This window comes from Eretmochelys imbricata, chromosome 27 (assembly GCF_965152235.1).
Source record: "Eretmochelys imbricata isolate rEreImb1 chromosome 27, rEreImb1.hap1, whole genome shotgun sequence".
Classification (NCBI taxonomy): Eukaryota; Metazoa; Chordata; order Testudines; family Cheloniidae; genus Eretmochelys; species Eretmochelys imbricata.
Genome location: NC_135598.1, coordinates 8,457,816 through 8,479,522, shown reverse-complemented (window position 1 = coordinate 8,479,522; position 21,707 = coordinate 8,457,816). Strand labels below are relative to the sequence as shown.

The 21,707-nt window shown below is 56.2% G+C and overlaps 1 protein-coding gene across 4 annotated transcripts in view; it reads right to left on the bottom strand.

Moving 5' to 3' along the window:
* UBTF (upstream binding transcription factor) overlaps window positions 1-7,506 on the bottom strand; it is a 30,179-nt gene extending 22,673 nt beyond the window's left edge. For 2 of the 4 annotated variants that reach the window (XM_077806371.1, XM_077806374.1), the window contains exons 1-3: window positions 7,199-7,506; window positions 6,646-7,044; window positions 91-233 (exon numbers count right to left, since the gene is read on the bottom strand). In XM_077806371.1, the coding sequence (XP_077662497.1) occupies window positions 91-148 (58 nt within the window). In that variant the 5' untranslated portion in view covers window positions 149-233; window positions 6,646-7,044; window positions 7,199-7,506. Of the gene's footprint in view, window positions 1-90; window positions 234-6,304; window positions 6,381-6,645; window positions 7,045-7,198 lie in introns of all 4 variants that reach the window. The other 2 variants (XM_077806372.1, XM_077806373.1) reach the window with 2 other exon arrangements.
* Window positions 7,507-21,707: the final 14,201 nt, after the last annotated feature.

Genomic DNA, 21,707 nt, shown 5'->3' with positions numbered 1-21,707 from the left:
CAGGATTTTGGGGGGTGGGTACACACAGAAGATCTCAAAGCACAGATCCCATCCAGAGGGGGAAAGCCTGGGCAACAGGGCTGCTCTCACCTTGATTCTTGGGAGCTGTCATTTCCAAGTCTGTAGGGCAATCGGCTTCTCCGTTCATTCTCCACCTGTCTGACCCTAGGGCGATCCCTTTTTGGGTCTCTCCTGCTGCCTCTCAATCTACCTTAAATCAACCAAGCTTCACTCTAAAATCAAATGGAAACCAGAGCTATAAACTCCGCTTGCAGAAAACTTGTCCTCCCTGGTCTCCGGACCATCCCAACGGTGGAGCTGAAACCTCTTCTCCGAATTAAAAAAGGACCCTTTCCCCAATCACAACAAGAGCCAGGAGAACTCAGCTATCTGCACCCCGGAAAAATTGCATCGTGTTGCCAAAAGACTGGGTAGGTTAGGGATGGGGCAAGGCGTCCAAGGGCCCTGCTTTCCTCCAGCTGAGGGAAGCACTAGAGCATGGAGGAGTGGGACTCTGAAGGTCTAGCCATGCCCCCACCCTCGTCTCTATGCACAATGCAGAGGACCCCACCCTGAACTCCTGTCCTCTTCCTCCTCTCCCCTGTGGGAAGGGGGACCCAGAGGAAGGCCAACCCCAGAGACAGGGGGAAATAATGGGAGCCCGGCCCCTTTTCACAGACCCATAAGTCAGAGAGCCCAGAAACTCCTCCCAACAAATGGGGAGGGGGCGCTGGGCAGGGGCATGGGAGACATCCTCAGGTATGGGGGTCAGAAGGATGGGGGATCTGAGATCGAGGGAGGGGGCTCGGCTGTGATGAGGCAGCAGAAGGACCCCCAGGCAAGGGGAGGAAGACGGCTGGTATTGGGGGGGGCGGGAGCAGAAAGACCTCCAGGGGCCAGAATGGAGGGGGAGAGGGCTGAGCTGAGGGAGAGGGAAACATAAACACAGACAGGCAGGGGGAGGGGGAAACCAGGATCACGTGGGGGGGGGGGCAGAGGGATCCCCAGGAGGAGGGGGAGGAGCAGCAGGCTGGTATGGGGGGGGGGAAGCAAAGGGATCCCCAGGCAGAAGGAGGAGCAAGCTAGGATGGCAGAGGGAGAGACAGAGGGATCCCCAGACTGGAGAGGAGGAGCTGGACTGGGATCATGGGGAGGGAGGGATGGGCGGGGGGGAGGAAGGAGGGATCCCCAGACAGAGGAGAAGGAGAAGAGCAGGATGGGGGAGGGTAAAGGGAATCTCAAGCAGGAGAGTTGGGGCTGGGTCGGGATCATGGTGGAGGAACCAGAGGGCTCCTCAGGCAGGAGAGGGGCAGGCCAAGAGGAGAGGGAAATCCTCAGGGGCAGAGGGAGGTGCATGGAGGGAAGGGCGGACCAGGATGGGGGGAGAGATCCCCAGGTGGGAGGAGGAGCAGGCCAGGATGTGGGGGGAAGACCTCCGGGGCAGAGGGAGGAGCAGGCCCGGATGGCGCGGGGGAGGGGTGGGCGCGGAGGCTGGGATGGGGGGGGGGGGGAGGCTCATCCTGGGACAGAAGGAGGGGCAGATCCCTGGAAAGGGGGATGGGGGGCAGATCCCCAGGCACAGGGAGGGGCAGATCCCCGGGCGGGGGGAGGAGCAGCCCGGGGTTGGCGGGGGTGGGGGATTAGATCCCCAGACAGGGAGAGGAGCAGCCCGAGATTGGAGGGGCAGATCCCTGGGATGGGGAGAGGGGGGAACAGGCCGGATTGGGGTGGAGGAGCAGGCCAGATTGGGGCGGGGGGCAGATCCTCGGGGTGGTGGGGGGGAGGAGCAGGCCGGGATGGGGGGGGCAGATCCCCGGGATGGCGGGGGGAGGAGTAGGCCGGGATGGAGGAGGGCAGATCCCTGGGATGGCGGGGGGAGGAGCAGGCCAGGATGGGGGGGGCAGATCCCCGAGGTGGCGGGGGGAGGAGCAGGATGAGATGGGGAGGGGCAGATCCCCGGGAGGCGGGGGGGGGGGGAGGAGCAGGCCAGGATGGGGGGGCAGATCCCCGGGGTGGCGGGGGGGGGAGGAGCAGGCCAGGATGGGGGGGCAGATCCCCGGGGTGGCGGGAAGGGGGAGGAGCAGGCCGGGATGGGGGGGCAGATCCCCGGGGTGGCGGGAAGGGGGAGGAGCAGGCCGGGATGGGGGGGCAGATCCCCGGGGTGGCGGGAAGGGGGAGGAGCAGGCCGGGATGGGGGGGCAGATCCCCGGGGTGGCGGGGGGGAGGAGCAGGCCGGGATGGGGGGGGCAGATCCCCGGGGTGGCGGGAGGGGGGAGGAGCAGGCCGGGATGGGGGGGGGCAGATCCCCGGGGTGGCGGGAGGGGGGAGGAGCAGGCCGGGATGGGGAGGGGAGGGGAGCAGATCCCCGGGGAGGCGGGGGGGAGGAGCAGGCTGGGAGGGGAGGGGAGCAGATCCCCGAGATGGCGGGGGGAGGAGATCCCCGGGGTGGCGGGGGGGAGGGCGGAGCAGGCCAGGATGGGGGGGGGCTGATCCCTGGGATCGCGGGGGGAGGAGCAGGCCGGGATGGAGGAGGGCAGATCCCCGGGATGGCGGGGGGGGGGAGGAGCAGGTCGGGATGGAGGAGGGCAGATCCCCGGGGTGGCGGGGGGTGGGGAGGAGCAGACCGGGATGGGGGGGCAGATCCCCGCGGTGGCGGGGGGGAGGAGCAGGCCGGGAGGGGAGGGGAGCAGATCCCCGGGGAGGCGGGGGGGAGGAGCAGGCTGGGAGGGGAGGGGAGCAGATCCCCGAGATGGCGGGGGGAGGAGATCCCCGGGGTGGCGGGGAGAGGAGGAGCAGGCCAGGATGGGGGGGGCAGATCCCCGGGATGGCGGGGGGAGGAGCAGGCCGGGATGGGGGGGGCAGATCCCCGGGATGGCGGGGGGGGGGAGGAGCAGGCCGGGATGGAGGAGGGCAGATCCCCGGGGTGGCGGGGGGGGGGGAGGAGCAGGCCGCGATGGGGGGGGCAGATCCCCGGGGTGGCGGGAGGGAGGAGCAGACCACGATGGGGGGGGCAGCAGATCCCCGAGATGGCGGGGGGACGAGATGCCCGGGGTGGCGGGGGGGGGAGGAGCAGGCCAGGATGGGGGGGGCAGATCCCCGGGATGGCAGGGGGGGGAGGAGCAGGCTGGGATGGGGGGGCAGATCCCCGGGGTGGCGGGGAGGGAGGAGCAGGCTGGGATGGGGGGGGCAGATCCCCGGGGTGGCGGGGAGGGAGGAGCAGGCCGGGAGGGGAGGGGAGCAGATCCCCGAGATGGCGGGGGGAGGAGATCCCCGGGGTGGCGGAGCAGGCCAGGATGGGGGGGCAGATCCCCGGGATGGCGGGGGGGGGGAGGAGCAGGCCGCGATGGGGGGGGCAGATCCCCGGGATGGCGGGGGAGGAGGAGCAGGCCGCGATGGGGGGGGCAGATCCCCGGGGTGGCGGGGAGGGAGGAGCAGGCTGGGATGGGGGGGGCAGATCCCCGGGGTGGCGGGGAGGGAGGAGCAGGCCGGGAGGGGAGGGGAGCAGATCCCCGAGATGGCGGGGGGAGGAGATCCCCGGGGTGGCGGAGCAGGCCAGGATGGGGGGGCAGATCCCCGGGATGGCGGGGGGGGGGGAGGAGCAGGCCGCGATGGGGGGGGCAGATCCCCGGGATGGCGGGGGAGGAGGAGCAGGCCGCGATGGGGGGGGCAGATCCCCGGGATGGCGGGGGAGGAGGAGCAGGCCGCGATGGGGGGGGCAGATCCCCGGGATGGTGGGGGAGGAGGAGCAGGCCACGATGGGGGGGCAGATCCCCGGGATGGCGGGGGGGGGAGGAGCAGGCCGCGATGGGGGGGCAGATCCCCGGGATGGCGGGGGGGGGAGGAGCAGGCCGCGATGGGGGGGCAGATCCCCGGGGTGGCGGGGGGAGGAGGAGCAGGCCGCGATGGGGGGGGCAGATCCCCGGGGTGGCGGGGGGGGAGGAGCAGGCCGGGATGGGGGGGGGCAGATCCCCGGGGTGGCGGGGGGGGGAGGAGCAGGCCGCGATGGGGGGGGCAGATCCCCGGGGTGGCGGGGGGGGGGGAGGAGCAGGCCGGGATGGGGGGGGCAGATCCCCGGGGTGGCGGGGGGGGGGAGGAGCAGGCCGGGATGGGGGGGGCAGATCCCCGGGGTGGCGGGAGGGGGGGAGGAGCAGGCCGCGATGGGGGGGGCAGATCCCCGGGGTGGCGGGAGGGGGGGGAGGAGCAGGCCGCGATGGGGGGGGCATATCCATGGGGTGGCGGGAGGGAGGAGCAGACCACGATGGGGGGGGCAGCAGATCCCCGAGATGGCGGGGGGACGAGATGCCCGGGGTGGCGGGGGGGGGGAGGAGCAGGCCAGGATGGGGGGGGCAGATCCCCGGGATGGCAGGGGGGGGGAGGAGCAGGCTGGGATGGGGGGGCAGATCCCCGGGATGGCGGGGGGAGGAGATCCCCGGGGTGGCGGAGCAGGCCAGGATGGGGGGGCAGATCCCCGGGATGGCGGGGGGAGGAGATCCCCGGGGTGGCGGAGCAGGCCAGGATGGGGGGGCAGATCCCCGGGATGGCGGGGGGAGGAGATCCCCGGGGTGGCGGAGCAGGCCAGGATGGGGGGGCAGATCCCCGGGATGGCGGGGGGGGAGGAGCAGGCCGCGATGGGGGGGGCAGATCCCCGGGATGGCGGGGGAGGAGGAGCAGGCCGCGATGGGGGGGGCAGATCCCCGGGGTGGCGGGGGGAGGAGGAGCAGGCCGCGATGGGGGGGGCAGATCCCCGGGGTGGCGGGGGGGGGAGGAGCAGGCCGCGATAGGGGGGGGCAGATCCCCGGGGTGGCGGGGGGGGGGAGGAGCAGGCCGGGATGGGGGGGGCAGATCCCCGGGGTGGCGGGGGGGAGGAGCAGGCCGGGATGGGGGGGGGGGAGGATCCCCACGTGCCCTGCGCAGCCCCTGCCCAAACGCAGCTCCGGCCAGCGCCAGTCTCCTCCTCCTCCAGGCAGCGGCAGCCGGGCGGGACCGACGCGCCAGCAGCTGCGCCTCCCTCCCCCACCCCCTCCGGGGAGAGCAGGCGGCCTCCTCCGCCGGGCGCCGCGGCCTCACCCCGCCGCCCGGAGCGGGGCCTGCCCCGACAAACACCCCCCCCCGGTACCGCGGCCGCCTCCGAGCCGCCGCCGCCGCCACCCCCCCCGGGGCTCGGCCCGGCCCGGCCCGGCTCGACCCCCGCGGCCGGATCGCTCCGCCGCCGCCCGCTCCCCGCCCGCCGGGGAGACCCGGGGCCGTTCGGCCTGCGCGGCGCCCCGCTCCGGTCCCCCCCGCGGAGACTCGGGCCCTCCCCCCCGGAGGCTCGGGCCCCCGCGGCGCTCCCCCCGCCCGGTTACCGGGCCAGGCCGGCTCGGCTCCCCGCGCGGCGGGCTCGGGCGGACAATGGCTGGCTCCGCCCGCCGGCTCCGCGGCTCGCCCCGCTCCGGCCCGGGGCGCTCGGCGGCCGCCGACGCGGAGCCGCCTCCCGAGGCTCCAGGGCAGGAGGGGTCGGGCGGGGGCAGGACTCGCCGCGCCGGAGCCGCTAGGGGCGGAGGCGGGGGGCGCCGCCGCGGCGCTGGATGCCCGGCTGGGGGCGTCCGGGCAGCGCGTCCTCCCCGCACCGACCCCCGGGGAGCCCCGCTCCTCCGCCCAGCCCGGCCCGCCGGAGCCCCGCTCCTCCGCCCAGCCCGGCCCGCCGGGGGGCCGGAGCCCGGCGCCCAGCCGGCGGGGCGGGGAACCAGCCGGGGCACGCACCGGATGGCGGCCGGGCGGGCTGGCGGCGGCCGGGCGGAGACGGCGACCTCCCCGGCCCCGGCGCGGAACTCACCGCCCCGGGGAGACAAACAAACAAACGAACAAACAACCGCCCAGCCCTGGAAACCTGCCCCCGGCAGCCAGCCGCCCCGGGAGCCGCCCGAGCGGGGCCGCCCGCGTCCCGCTCCAGCCCCTCGTGCGGTCCCCCCCCTTGCCCGCGGAGCGGCAGCGCCGGGCGGCAGCGCACACGAGGCGGCGGGCTGGCGGGCTCCCCCTCCCCTACCGCCGCCGCGGGTGCTCCAGGGGGGCCCGGTTCCGCAGCAGCCCGCTTTCCAGCCACCCCGCTTTGTAAGCCCCGATGCCCGGGCACGCCGAGGCTCATGCAGCCGCCGCTTCCTGCATGGCGAGATCCCCGGGCCTCCCCCCTGCTTGCGGAGCGCGTGGAAAATCCGCCTCGATCTGCCCAGGCAGCCAGCACAAAAATCTCCCCGCTTTACCACACACGCAAAAAAAAAAAATCCCCGAGGCCCGCTGCCTCCTGCCCCGATCGCCTTCTCCTTACCGAGTCAGCCGGGCACCAGCCGAGTCTGCAACCGGGGGGGAGAAGCAGCAGCTGCAGCCAACCGCGCCACCGGAGCCTGTGGAGGAAACAAAGCGCCTCCTCCAGCCCCAGATGGCGAACCAGAGCGTCGGCTAATGGCGAGGTCCACATGCGCTCCTGCTGCAGCAAAGCAGCCCGGTGCAGCAAGCGTTGCCTCGGATCGTGCCTTCTCCCCCCTCCCCCTGATCCGTCTCTCCCACCCGCCCTCCCTTGCAACAGGGGGCTGCATCGGGCGCGTTTACTGCTGGAGGTCGTGGGTTGTGGGGTTGGTTTTTTTCTCCCCCCTTCCAAAATGCACCTACCTGCAAATCAGCCAGGCTGAAGAAGGAACTTGGGGGCTGCTTTTTTTGGGTGCTTTTAGCTGGGGAGCGCTGGTTGAATGCTAGCCAGCTCTGCAGCGCTGGCCCCGGGCGTGGACTCGCTCCAGTCCCCGCAGAGAGATTGCACTTCCCCCGCCTCCATCTCTCTGCTTTTTTCTTCCAATCAGCCGGGCTCTTTTCGCTCCTGGATCCTTAGCCAACCTCACAGCCCTTCACAAGTCTCCACTTTTCCATCTGCTCCCTAAACGGAATTGTCAGAGAGACCGTTCTCCTCTCCTCTTTTAACTCTCTCTTCTGGCTCTTACGGGGCTGCCTGTCTGTCTGTCTGTCTCTCTCACTCTCTCTGTGTGTGCGTGTTTATTGCTCTTTGCTTTTGCAACACTGTAGCCAAAAGAACAGAGGAGGAGGGAAAAGGGAGAGACAGGGAAAGAGAAGGGAGGGAAAAAAAAAACAGCTTACATTTGCAACAATCCTCTTCAGGCGTTTGCAACAAGAGCCCCAACAATTCAAATGGTCGATTTCCTCTACAACCCACCTCGAATAGCACGCAGAAAGAGGGCCTGGGTTGTTGGTTTGTTTTTTTTTAAGTTCCAGCTCTGACCAGAAATAAAATTCAGCTTTTCTCTGTACGGTTCCGGGGGCTGGGACAGACATTTGCACCAACGCAAAAGAAGGAAGCTGAACTAAACGGCAAGTGGCTGCGTTGTAAACAGGCTCACGGGGAAGAAGGAGACGGAGGAAGAAAATGGGGAGTTTTGTGGTGTGTCTCTTGCACCAGGAAATGCACAAACAGGTCTAGAGTGAAATTCACACTTTCCTCCCGGACTGGGTGAACCGCTGGATTTGTTAACGATACCGTGAAATTGACACTTGTATATTTCAGAGCCGAAGGGGGGCGGGTGAAGGGAGAGTTTTTCATTCCCCCCCCCCGTCCTCAATTTTTTTTAATCTAATTTTTCCAACTCCACCTTTGTTGTTATGGGCGTCATCTGCTGCTAGCCAATCCCCTGTCTGGGATCTGCCTGTCAAATTAATGGCAATCCCAATAAGCAAGCGGCTCCTACAGACCAAAAAAAAAAAAAATTGCAATTAAGTGTTATGAGCTCTCTTGGGGTGGGTGGACCTGCTCTTAGGCCCATAAACGTTAGACAAGGAGGAGGGTTCTACATGGTTTTGCTTTGGCTACCAATGCAGGGATTCCCACAACAGAATTTGCAATTGTTTTTCTGCCCTTTTGCATTAGATACCTTATACAGTATTGGAAAATCTAAAGGGGTTGTCAGACAGCACGGCTGAGTTTTGTTATCACAGATTAATGTCCATTAGTTTTAACATGGTGGTGGTGAGGTGGTAGCTAGGGAAGAGTTAAAGTACATTGGTGTAAACCAGAGAGAAGGTAGGTGAGGTCATATCTTTTATTAGATCAACTTCTGTTGGCGGAAGATACAAGCTTTTGAGCTACACAGATCTCTTCAGGTCTGGGAAAGGAACCAAAATATAATAGTATATTTAGGCCTTGTCTACACTAAGGAATTTAGAATAAAAATCTTATCCTTGTTAACTGGTGGGGAAAAACCAAAATTCTACAATTCCTTGGTGTAAAATACTGCCATTGGTTTTCGGCATGGTTCACTTCCTGCTCTAAAACTGTCATGTTTTGTCACCGAGGTGTGTGAAACAGCTGCTGTGTTTCACCCAGAGGCTAGCTGCCTTTTAAAGTGATCATTTTGGGTGAAACCTTAAAACCGTCGATCTTGTCTGTTCTGCATAGGATGGGCCAAAATTTTAAATGAGGTGAAGGCCCCTTTCTTGGTGGATGCAACTTGTGTACACACACATATGAACCTGCTTGTCTGTGTGTGTGTGCCATTAGATGAAGAATGGCAGACGCACATCTTAAATGAGGCTAGAGCTGGGCTGGAGATGATCTTCCCATTCATGATTGGTTTAGAAGCTTTAAAAAAAATTCCATTCACAAATTGGGAAGAAGAGTCTAAATCTCAATTTTCATAAACCAATAATCTAAAAAAAATCACTTTAAACCTTTTTTAGTCTTTTAAAACTTTTTTAGGATTACTAACATTTCTAACTGAAAAATCATTTTGAAACAAAATGGAGCCTTTACATTTAGACGCTGTCGAAACAGAACATTTTGTCAGTGTCTAAACTTTATTCAAAAATGTTTGGAATTGTGAAATTCATCAAAATCAACCCTGGCCCAGAGACAGCTTCGGTTCCCACAAACTGACATTTCACTGGAAAATTTCTGATATCTGACACCACAGTTCATTGTAGGCGTGAAAATGTGAGTGCGTGATGTGTGCTAGCAAAGGGATGGCAGACCACTGAAAATTTGGCCCTAAAAATGCTGTGAAACTTTCGTTAAAACAGAGGATTCCCCACAATATCCTCTGGCCAAAATTTCCCCTTCCACAATTTTGCTGCATGTTGCAATGAAGTTGACTAGGTGCACTCCATCCCAGGGGTGGCTGCATTTTAGTAGTGCTCTCTCTACCGATATAGAGCTAGATGTGCAAAGAAAGGTGCTACATGAATGTAAGATTCATTTTATTTCTTGAGTATTTCAAAAAAACTACCAGTTTTAAAAGCATTTTCACACTCATTTCAGCCATTATACTGGCAGGTGATAAATGTCGAGTCTGATTAAAGGTAAGGCAAAAACAGCACCATTTTCCATCGTAGACTACCAGGCCTGTAGTTAAATCAGCCAGATCCAGGGCCTTGATCCTGTACAGAACTTTAAGCATCATAGGGCTCCACCATGCAGAGCTCACTACAGGATCAGGATTTTTACTTTTGGTGTCCATAACTCCACTGCAACAGAATGGGCCAGGGTGAGGGAATCCAGCTCAAAACCAAGAAACTCCACAGTGCTATTATCTTCTTTGTTGTTGCCTGTGGACAGCAGGGAACTAAACTACCAAAACTTAGTCTTTGCGTAGTGGGAAAGCGATTCTTACTACAGGGAGAAAAGGACCTCAGAGTATAGATTGGGGAATTATTTAATATTTGTACAGTGCTTTGAGAATGCAAAGTCCTATATAAGTACTGCAGTTACCGGGGAAACAAAGAGCTGAAATTACATGAGCAGAGATTGTGTATTGTGGCCCAGGACCCCACTGTGCTAGGCACTGTACAAACATAGAACAAAAAGATGCACCAAGAGAAAATCATGCAAAACTTCAAACACTTATGTGTTTGCTTAAAATCTGTAACATGGTAAGAAAGTTTCGGAAGCTCATCGCCATGGGTCTCTTTTGATGATATAGGCCTAGTGTTCCTAGCCCATTTGATTAGTGTGGGTATTAGGGTAACTGTTCTCTGTGAAACGCGACTGCTTTTCTTAATTAAATGTGAGGGCAGCATGGCCTAGTGGATAGTGCAGTGAACTAGGAGGCTACCTGGCTTCTATTTAGAACTGCCACTTTCCCTACTATGCGGCCTTGGGCATGTTATGTCCTTTTGCCTCTCTTTCCCCTTCCGCTCCTAGCCTGTCTTGTCTATTGAGACAGGAGCTCTTCGAAGCAGGTGTTGTCTCTGACTATGTGTTTATTTGGTGCACAGCCTCCCGGAGAGAAAACCTGGATTTGTGCTGGAAATGGCCCAACTTGATTATCATACACATTGTAAGGAGAGTGATCACTTTAGATAAGCTATTACCAGCAGGAGAGTGGGGTGGGGGGAGGTATTTTTTCATGCTTTGTGTGTATAAAAAGATCATCTACACTTTCCACAGTATGCATCCGATGAAGTGAGCTGTAGCTCACGAAAGCTTATGCTCAAATAAATTGGTTAGTCTCTAAGGGGCCACAAGTACTCCTTTTCCGTTTGTATACACTCAATAGTAGAACATGAGAACGGCCACGCTGGGTCAGACCAATGATCCCGCTAGCCCAGTGTCCTGTCTTCTGACAGTGGCCAATGCCAGGTGCTTAAGAGGGAAAGAACAGAACAGACAAACATTGAGTGATCCACCCCTGTGGTCCACTCCCAGCTGCTGGCAATCAGAGGTTAGGGACACTCAGACCATGGGGTTGCATGCCAGCCCACCCTGGCTAATAGCCATGACGGACCTATCCTCCATGACCTTATCTAGTTCTTTTTTGAACCCTGTTACAGTTTTGCCCTTCACAACATCCCCAGGCAATGAGTTCCACAGGTTCACTTTGTGTTGTGTGAAGAAATACTTCCTTTTGCTTGTTTTAAACCTCCTGCCTATTCATTTTATGGGGTGACACCTAAGTTCTTGTGCTATGTGAAGGAGTAAATAACACTTCCCTATTCACTTTCGCCACACCAGTCAATATTTTATAGACCTCTATCATATCCCTCCTTAGCCATCTCTTTTCCAAGCTGAAAAGTCCCAGTCTTATTAATCTCTCCTCATACGGAAGCCATTTTCATACCCCAATCATTTTTGTTACCCTTCACCGCACCTTTCCCAATTCTAATATATCCAATTCTAAGGGTTCCTATAAAAAGAACAGGAGGACTTGTGGCACCTTAGAGACTAACAAATTTATTTGAACATAAGCTTTCGTGAGCTACAGCTTACTTCATCGGATGATGAAGTAATGTAGGGTTCTTACATTACTCATATATTATATTACCCATGTATTGTACTGTTCCCCCACATTGTAAACAAAGGACTGCTCCTGCAATCAGATCCATGCTATTGGACCCCAGCACCCATGCGGCATTCTGTTGACTTCTCGGGGGCTGCCTGTAGGCCCCAGGCACCGCCCATTTGGGTCCATTTGTAGGATCAGGGCCAAAATTTGGCCAGAACTACCATCCAAGGCACCAGTTCTGCAACCATGTATGCACACGGCTAACTTTATTTATGTGAGCTGTTCCACGGGGTTCACTGGCACTGTTCATGTGTGTAAATTTACTCCTATGCGTATGTGTTTGCATGTTGGAGGCCTCTGGGTTCAAAACACTACTCACCTAACTTCGCCCTATTTCAGTCTTTGGGGAAACAGCTCGTTAAACGTCACATCGGGGCCAACTTCAGCATTGTTTTATGGCAACCCCCAACTACTTGGATTTCAGCTCTGTGTTTCATTGAACATTAGACCAGCCACACTGAGTCAGCCCAAAGGTCCATCTAGCCCAGTGTCCTGTCTTCCAACAGTGGCCGATGCCGGGTGCTTCAGAGGGAATGAACAGAACAGGTCATCACCAAGTGATCCACAGTGATTGAGTATCAGCAGAGGTCATGCCAGTGAGTACAAAATCAACACTGTATATGTTTTATGGCCTGATTTCCCTTTGCCCTTTAAATTCCGCTGCGAGCACCACAAATCTGGGCCCTGCGTAGTTGTTACATTTTGCATTGTTTGCTTTCCGTTTGGTTCGATGCCATAACACTGCTAGAGCAGAGAGATGCCTACAGTTTGCCCAGCTGTGGGTACATCAGTAGCTCCTCAAATCCAAAGCATAAACCAGGGCAGGCTGCAGTCACCCTGCTATTTAATATGAGAGCGCTTGGTGCAAGATGGAGCAGCATATGCTTGGAATGGAGGCCTACAGTCACAGCAGCAAAGGTCACACAGCGGTTTATCCTGTGACATTACATCGCAGTGACTTTATCGCTTCCCTTTATACTCGAGGGAACCCCCTAAAGCTGGACAGATTGCTGGGTGGCGAGGCCCCAATTTACAGATGAAATTTAAAAAAATCTGAAGCGAGTTGATTTATAAAAACATACCACATGTCTCAAATCCGCTGCCCGTTTGTGAACAAGCTGCTTTCTAACTGAGTGAAGCAGGGGAATGAACTGATTTTCCAAGCCATTCAGAGAGCGGCTTGATTCTACAACAAATGAAGCAAGCACTCTGGCTCACTACGGAACCAGTGGGCATCAGACGAAAGGACAGGGCCTGCATCATGAATTGCTTGGTACAAAGGAGAGCAAATGCTGGAAAAGAGAACATTGTCACGGGGGCGGGCGTGTGAAATGGCTCTTGGAAAAGCATGGCAAGGGGCAGGATGGCAGCTGAACTCACTACTCTGGTGTTAGGGGTGCCAGGAAGCTGGCAAAGGCACTGTAAATCCGACTGTAAATGACGATGATGAACACCGGCGGCTACTTCAAAACGCTCTCTCTGTTCACACAATTGCTTTGTCGGGTAATTACAATCCCTCACGGCTAATTCCTGCAAGACTTCCTGCTTCTAAAGAAGGAGGGGCTTGTGGTTAGGACACTGGACTGTGACTCAGAATTTGCAGCACATCATCTCTCTGGGACTCAGTTCTATAAAATGGAGAGGCGAATACTTCCACTGGCTGTCTCCGTCTAATTCGATTGTAAGCCCTTCGGGGCAACGGGCTGTCTCTTACCACAGGGATGTGCGGCATCTAGCACAGTGGGCTCTGAATTTGGTTGGGGCCTCCCGCTGGGCTACTAAATGATCATTCATAAAACATGTGACCTAGCAGGCCAATCACACCTCAGAAGACCTCGGAGCTGCTCATTTGCAAATCATTCATTGGCTAATTATTTTTTTTTCTTTTTATGGCGAGATACTAGGGGCCCGATTCATCGTTGCTCAGCACCGTTGTGTGGTCACGTCCAGCAGGGCAAAATAAGTGTCAAATGGAAAGTAGGACTGGAAGGGACCTCCTGGGTCATAGGGTCTGATCTGGTAACATTTCGCACTCGCTTTGTCCAGCTGGAAATTACAAGGGGGAGTATGGCAGACAGAGCCCATTACAAATAGACTAAAGGCGGGGTGGGGGGGGTAACAATTTGAGTGTAAAAAAGAGAAAAGTCTGCGGGCTTGTCTGCACTAGAAAGTTGTACCTTTTGAGGACAATGCCTGTGCTTTCACCAGGAACCCCACGGCTCTTCTACAGCCGAGTACATTTATTGGAAGGACAAAAAAGCACACAGAGAAAACATGCACAAAACAAGTTCCTAGAGGCATGCTGCAGCCTTAGCCAGGTTGGCATCAGTCTAGCAAGCCAAAGGCTTTCCAACTCTTCTGCAGGAGTTGGGGCCCCTCCCGGGACAGAGAGTCCTGCCCGTCTGCTGCATCGAAAGGGAAGCCCCCTGCTCAAGCCAGCTTTTTAGACCCAAAGCCCTTTCTTTGTTGGAGTCTCTGGAAAACCTAGTGTAGGCCAGTTTAGGAGTGGTGCTTCTCCAGAGCTGTTTACACTCCCCAAGCTAACTATAAGGCCCCACAGATCTAGAGCCTGTGGCCTGCTGTGGATACTGACCATGGGAAGTCCTGCTCCAAAGGGTCTGACAGGCAGCAGCCACATGGTTCCTGATTGGCTCCCTGACCTATATAAACCCAAGGGGCATGCCAGGAAGTGTCCAGGCAATAGTGTGGATCTCTTGTAGCGGCCATGACTGCTCCTGCTCTTGAACTCCTGGCTTGGACCTCAGCTTGTTCTGGACTTTGCCTCCTGACCTGGACCCTGAAATCTGACTCGGACTCTGACCGTTGGTACCAACCCCAGCCTGGAACCTGACTATGAACTTCTCTGCTACTGCTAGCCTCGGGTTTGACCCTCCTCTGACCCTTGGTCCTGACTGCCCTTGTTGGGATCCTGATCGTAATCACCCCCCGCCCCTTGTATTTAGTTCCTGGAAGAGCTGTGAAAGCCCTCCCCTGTGGAGTAGAACACAGTCACTGTATTTTTCACTCCATGCATCTGATGAAGTGGGTTTTAGCCCACGAAAGCTTATGCCCAAATAAATTTGTTAGTCTCTAAGGTGCTACAAGGACTCCTTGTTGTTTTAGTCAGACCGAAACCATTCCTAAATGTCATACAGCGATCCCCAAAGATATGCCATGGGATTGCAATAGTTGACACAGCAGTTGTATTGGCTTAAAGGTGCTTTATACTGGTATTGCCCTTTCCCACAGGGAATAACTTCACCAGTACAAGTCACTTTTTATATCAGTATAACGGCTTCCAGGCGGGGGGCTGGAATAACTGTTCTGTTTTTTTTTTAAAAAATGCCCGAACTATAATAGTTATACTGGTAGAACTTCAGTGTAAACCAAGCCTTTATCTAATCTCTTCTGGAATTTGATTGTAAGCCTTCTAAATTCCTGAATTTAATAGAGAATAATATCCCTTCTGCCAGAGGTTAAAAAGAAGCGAGGACATTATTTATTTGTATTACTGTAGGCTCTAGAAGCCCTAGTCACGGACCAGAACCCCACTGTGCTAGTCGCTGTACAAATACAGAACAAAAATGCATTCAGGGCCGGATTCTCTGCTCCCCTGCATCAGATGTGGTCAGTTTCACTAGTCTAAAAACCTCACTGTCCTTTTTTACACCTACTTGACACCAGAACTAATAACTGCCCACGGTGCTGGGCAATGAAGAATTGGGCCCTATACGATTGTGATGCAAATTTCGTAGAGCCCTTTTGGTTGCATCATTAGTAAAGCTCTTTTCTATAAGAGAAGTTGGATCAATGATAAACTAAAGAGACCAGCAGATCATTGGCTGAAAAACACCAGTCATGATGCCAAGTGATTTGTCCAACAGTGTTGAATAACAAAGTAGTAAAAATCCTGCCCTGTTTGTGGATAGTCTGGTAACAAGAAAAAAGCTAAATACACCTAATGGATTAACAGGAAGATTTAATCTCAGGGGAATGCCAAGTAGCACCAGGCAGATCCAAACCCTATTGTGCAAGGCTCTGTCTAAATGAAGTCCCCGCCTGAAAAGCTTACAATCTAAAAATGTGAATTGCGTAGAAGGGGTTGAAGAGAATAAATGATTTCCTGCTAATAATTCACCCTGCTTGAGTGACAAAGTGGTGAGGCAAGACATGGTGCTCGCTGTGGGATCTGCGACACGGGGAGGAGACTTTTCCTGACCCAGGGTAAAGGAGTTCTGGCTGTTATGATTAATTATTTATCTGCCAAGCAACCATTCTCCCCACTCCTCTTGCTGGGCTCCTTCCTACCTTCCCCTCCTTGCCAGTCATCTCTCCACCACCCACCTCCCTTTCTCTAGAGGATTGTCCCAACTCGCCTCTCGTAGGCATTGCCTCTTGTCCCACTCACAGCCCCATCCCTGCAACCTGATCTGCTCCTGCTAGCCTGGACTAGGGGCTAGGGTCCATGGTAGTGGATTGGATAACGGGATCAGCGCTGGGGCCAGGGCTTGATCTAAAGTCTTTTCAGGCGCCCCGGGCATCGATGGCACTGGGCAAGGATATGAAATGTTAATGGGCGAAGGTAAAGAACCAGCAGGCGGTTTCAGACGCCCCCCCATCAAAGGGCTGGAAGTTTCCTGTCTTGCTCATGGCAGTGGCAGTTGCATGACTTCGCTCTTCTGGCACTGTTGACCGCTGTACTCCTCCCTGTTCTGCACAGAGAAGCAGCGTCCGCCTCCCCCTTTCTTGCCCCAGTTGCTTCCCTCCCTACTCTGGTTCCCTTACTGACAGCACTAGAGAGATCCTCCTACTCCCTGCCTGGCTGCTCTTCTCCGTCAGCTGGCCTGCAGGGCTCTATGCCAACTTCTCCCCGGCCTCTGCCGCACATGCGTGCCACCCACCCTCCCACTGGGCCCCAATGGGAGGGCTGGGGCGGGACCTGGCAGCAGACAGGAGGTGGAGCACAGAGCCAGGAGGCAGGGGCATTCTGGTCTGGCTGGCAGAGCCAGCACTAGGCATGAGCAGATTAAGCAATTGCTTAGGGCTCCGAGCAGCTCAAGGGGGCCCCCTATTAATTATTAGTATGTGTTGTGTTGTGGTGGGGTGGGGGAATATTCCTGTTAGGGTCCCCAGTGGGCTAGCCTCATATCTGATGCTTGCTGCAGGCAAACCTCCCCCGGCAGCCTCATGTCCCAGATCTTCTCTGTCAAGGTGCCCTCTGGAGGATCAGGAAACCCCCAGGAACCTCGGTGACCTACAGCTTGGCATGAGCTGGCCTCTGAAGGGTGGATTGGCTTCTGCTGCTGGCAAGGATCTTAGAGACATCACTTCCCGGGAAAGGCAGCTGGCGAGTCTGACTCTTAGGAGGAGAGAGAGAAGCAGGGATTTCTGGGTGGGAGGAAGGGGGGAGGGAGACACTGACAAGTGTCTGAATTGATACAGAGTGGTCTCGATGGGGAACAGCACACTGGGCAGCCTGGCTCTCTGGTCACAGACCGGGTCCGACCCGAGGTCCATTTAGCCTTGCAATATCCAGGCTCTGAGAGTGGCCAGCAGCGGCTGCTTCAGAGGAAGGTGCCAGAACCCAGCGTGTGGGAGAGTCCGCCCCCTCACCTTAGATTTCATCCTGCTCTCTACTAGTTAGAGATCGGCTTTAGCCCTGGTGCCCAAGGTTCAATACCCCTTCCAGAATTGTTATCGTTAAAGTGACGGGTGTAGGGCCATGTCAGCTCCAGGACAAGAAAGGAGATAATTTAAAAAAAAAAAAAAACCCTCTCTGAAAAAGACAATTGGACAGTTGCAGGGTGTAGAGATGGAAAAGTTCTACTTCATGATGATCATTACAATAGCGTCTAGAGGTCCCAGTCAAAATCAGGAGCTCCGTGGTGCTCGGCGCTGTACGGGCACCTAGCAGTCGCCCCTGCCTTGAAGATCTTACAGTCTAAATAGTCAAGACAGACAAAGGCAGTAGCATTATCCCTGTTCGACACAGGGGGAACTGAGGCACAGAGACTGCAAGATCCTGCTCCTGCCAAGAGGCTCGTGCGGCTGGACCCCAAGCACTGAGGGTGACTTCATGGTAACAAAGGCAGGGTCTGTGCTGACCAGCTGCCCGCTTGACTCTGCATCTGCTCTTCTCTGCTGATTAATCCGGACTCCAGAGGGCCGCCCCTGCATAGCCCAGGTGGCGGGGCCTGCAGGCCGGTGCAGGGGTTTGGCAGAGAGGCTGAGGCATGGGGGATCCCGCAGGCAGAGCCCCTGGCCCCAAGGGGGATGGAACGCAGCAGCCGGAGCTGGAGGCAGCCCCAGATGCAGGCTGACCTCCTTGGGCTTTGGCGGGAGTCCAGCGTTGAGCCCCTGAGCGCTGGACATAATTAAGCAAAGCCTGTGCAGTAGAGAGGCCCAGGGCCGTGCACGGGGGCTGCACGAGCTCCCAGTGCAGGGGAGAGAGGCGCACGCTCGCTCGCTCTTTCTAGGTCAAGGTTGAAGGAAATAGTTGGAGCTGTGGAGAGGGTGGGGGACAGCTCCGAGCGCATCTGTCGGCTGTATGCAAGCCGGCCTCCGCCTCCGCCACCCACGGCAAGTTGCCAAACCCCAGCCAGGACCCGCCACCCTCCCGCCGGCCCTTGACGCCTGCCACAATGACTTAGAGGCCACGGTGAGGGGTGCAGTAGGAAACACAGAGCAGCACAAAAGGGTCCGATCCGGAGAGGTGCTGAGCTGCTGTGTCTCCTGTTGAAGTTAGGGGGAGCTCAGCACTTTTCAGGATGAAGCCAGGCCTATTAAAACTCCAGGGTCTCTCCCCTCTTCCCTCCCCCCTCTCAAACATGCAACCGTCCCTCAACGCCTTGATTTGTTTTGTTTTTTTTCCTGCTCTGAAACCTCCCTTCCTTAGACTCCCCCCACCCCTGCACCAGTGGAGCCTTTGATCTTCTCAGGTCCCCCCTCATGTAGCTAGACTCCTTCCCTCCCTTGCACCAACAGTGGACCCGACTTCCCCCGACTCTCCGCATCTCTCTGCTGTGTGCCCTCCCCGCCCCCCACCCCCGGGCTCTAGGCCTCAGGCCACCTCGGCCCGGGGGCACTGCTGGATGTGTAAATAGCCATGGGTGGGCGTCCTTCCCTCTAGCCAGGGGGAGCCCCACAGGAGGTGAGGAGCGTTAAGCGGCTGGGCTGGGATAAAGGCAGACCTGAGTTTGGCAACCCAGTCCTGTCTGACTTTGGACAAGTCACCAAAGGTCACGTGTTCCCAAAACGACCTTGGCATTTAGGGCTTGATTTAGTCTCCTAAGTCACATATGGCAATGGGAAAATCACTTAGCCCTTGTCTACGCTACAAATGCTTTGCCGGTTTAGCTGTCCTGGCAGAGCCGCCTGATGCAGACACACTTGTATGCGGACAGAAGGAGTTTTTCTGCTGGCAGAGTAACACCCCCGCGACGTTAAGCTATGTTGCCAGAAGCATTCTTCTGCAGCATAGCTGTGTCTACCCCCGGGTTTCTGCTGGGTTGGCTGTGGGGGGGTTGCACACTGGAGTGTAGATGGGGCCTTAGGCATTTTTGACCATTTTATCCTTAATTTGTCTGTGCCTAAGCTCCTTGTTTGAAAGATTTGGGGTAACAAACTCCGCCTCTCCTGCTCTTTGTCTGGTCACACACAGAGTTTGTCCTGGTATAACTATCTCTGTGAGGCACATGATGGCTTTTTTTTAACCACTGTAGTTAAACTGGTGTAACCCCTGGTGTGGATGGAGCTAATTTGGTATAAAGGAGTCCTATACCAGTGTAGCTCATTCCCATTCCTGTATGGGAAGGGGAATAGAGATCCCGATGTAAGCACCTTTATACCACGATAACTTCGGCCACACGAGGAGTGTTGTGTGGCTTAAACGAAACTGGAATAGTTAAAGCTGTTCATGTTTGGTGTGTTGACAAGCTGTAACCGGGTCGGCCGCCATCTGTGCTCCCCTCACGGCCTGGAGTCACTACAGGCAGCCTGCCTCAGTTTCCCCTCTTGGACTGTTCAAATAAACTTCATCCAGCATTTTTTTTTTTTTTTGGGTAGTCAGAAATACCCTTCCTTGGGAACTGGGTCTAATAAAAATAAAATAAACGCCAGACAAAGCTCACAATCCCAGAACAAACCCCAGCCAAAAGGCCACATGAAGCAAAGGTTTCTCTCCCTCCTTCCTGCCTGAGGCCTTTCCTGCTTTGGCAGGCCTCGGTCCTGCTCGGCTGGAGTCTCTATCCGAACTCCCAGGACTCTCTGCTATAGCATGCTCACCCCTAGCAATCTGAGCCCTGAGCATCCCTCCCCTCTTCTTGTGTTTCACGGCGAAGCAGGCTCCCTTGATGCGGCTCTGACCGCCAAGCACAGGACCCCATAATTCAAGAATTACAATCTTTCACCTTTCCCATTATTCTTAAAGACTTGCAGTGTTGCTCCATTTCCGGCCGCTCTTACTAGGCCTTACAGCAAATGTTTTACAAGGTGAAGGCCTCTACATTTTACATATAAACAGCCCCTTTGAATGGGTACACTCTGCATTCCCTCAGGAGACGACCAACTGTTTCTTGGACCCACATAATCTTAATGTTTGTTTATTAGAAACAAATGATTATTTGAGCCACAATGGCTGGTTGCAATTTTAAATAAACCCACTTTGCTCCGTCTCTCTTGGCCTGGGAGTAGATCAGCATTTTCCCTTCCCTTGCAGCGTCCAGCTGCTTCCAGATCACTGTATGACAGAACATACCCCTGTGTTCACACTGGACAAGCTATTTTAATAATCTTTGTACAGAATAAGCCTTGTAAGCTATCATTTGAAAACTCATAACTGACTGGTCTGTATTGTCCTGGTCAGTGAAATGTGTGGCAACAGTGTATGGGAAGACATAGGCGCCAACTCCGTGAGTGCTCCGGGGCTGGAGCACCCACAGGGAAAAAATGGTCCCCCTATCAGAACCTTTTCCCTCACCCCAGCACCTCCTGCCCGCTGGTGAGCCCCGCCGACCAGCGCCTCCCCCCTCTCCCTGTGCCTCCTGCCCGCCACAATCAGCTGCTTCACGGTGTGCAGGAGGCTGCGGGGCGTGGGGGATCAAGGATGCACCATGCTTGGGAGAGGGGCAGGAAGAGGTGGGGTGCGGGTGGAGCAGGGGCAGGAAGAGGCGGGGTGGGTGTAGGGCCTTTGGGGAAGGGTGTGGGGGGGGCAGGGTCTGGGGCAGAGCCAGGAGACGAGCACCGTCCAGCACATTGTAAAGTCAGCACCTGTGTGGGAAGATATAAGGTCCCACTGTAGGATATTAACACACCCCACAGCCCTGCCCAGGCAGAAGTGGGGGTCTGTGCTAGACAAAGGAAGGAATGTGTGCTTGCCTTAATTTGCATTTAAGCAGTAAACAGAGTCCTTAAACAGGGAGGGAAAACACAGGAAATTCAAACCAGTGAAAAAAACCCAGCAGGGAACATCCTTCCATGTAGACGTTGTCTTATGGGTCTCAGCTGGAAATGTTTTTCAAGAGGGGGCCTGAAACTGAGAAAGGAGGGACAAACACCCCACAATGCCCTTCCCTCTCTTCCTGCCTATCACATTCTCTGCCCCTGAGAAGACAAAGAAAACAGCTGTTGAACGCTGGGGGCAGGGTCCTGATCTTGAGAATTCGGTCAGTAATCTGCTGGAGCATGTGGGAGAGAATTTTCTTTGCAACTAAGATAGTTTCTTAAGTAGATACTAGTAAATGTTTTATCTTTATTGTTCTGACTTTTATGCCTCATTCCTTATACTCACTTCAGATCTCTTTGCAGTTAACAAATTTGTTTGACTGTTTTATCTAATCCAGTGTGTCTAAATTGGAGTGTCTGGGTACTGTATTTAAAATAATAAACTGGCATATTATTCCCTTAAAGGAATAATGGACGTAATATCTTTGTACTGTCCAGGAGAGGGCTGGGCAGCACAGATGTACATTGCTGGGGGAAGTTCTGGGACTGGGGGCGTGCTGGGGTTACTCTGCAGCATATCCCAGGCTGGTAAGAGCCAACGTGTGGCTCTTGCATGCTGGAGGCTGTGTGTGAGCAGTCCCAGTTGGAGGTTCTGCAGGAAGGTACTGTAAAGGGGTTACAGGGCAGGGGTGACCCAGCTACTCGTTAGTCTGGATTGTGCCCTGGTATGTGTCACGCTCAAAGGTATGACGCCTTAGTAATCAGGGTTGGCTGGCCCCAGGCCTTTCAGCCTCTAGGGGCAAGACGCCCTGTTATACAAGCCCATGGGCTCAAAGTCCCATGGAAGTTAGGCATCTAAATACCTTTGAGGATCTGAGCTAAGCATTTCAGGACAGGGACTATCTCTCACTAACACCACCTTTATACTAGGAGCCCTTTACCATGACAGGA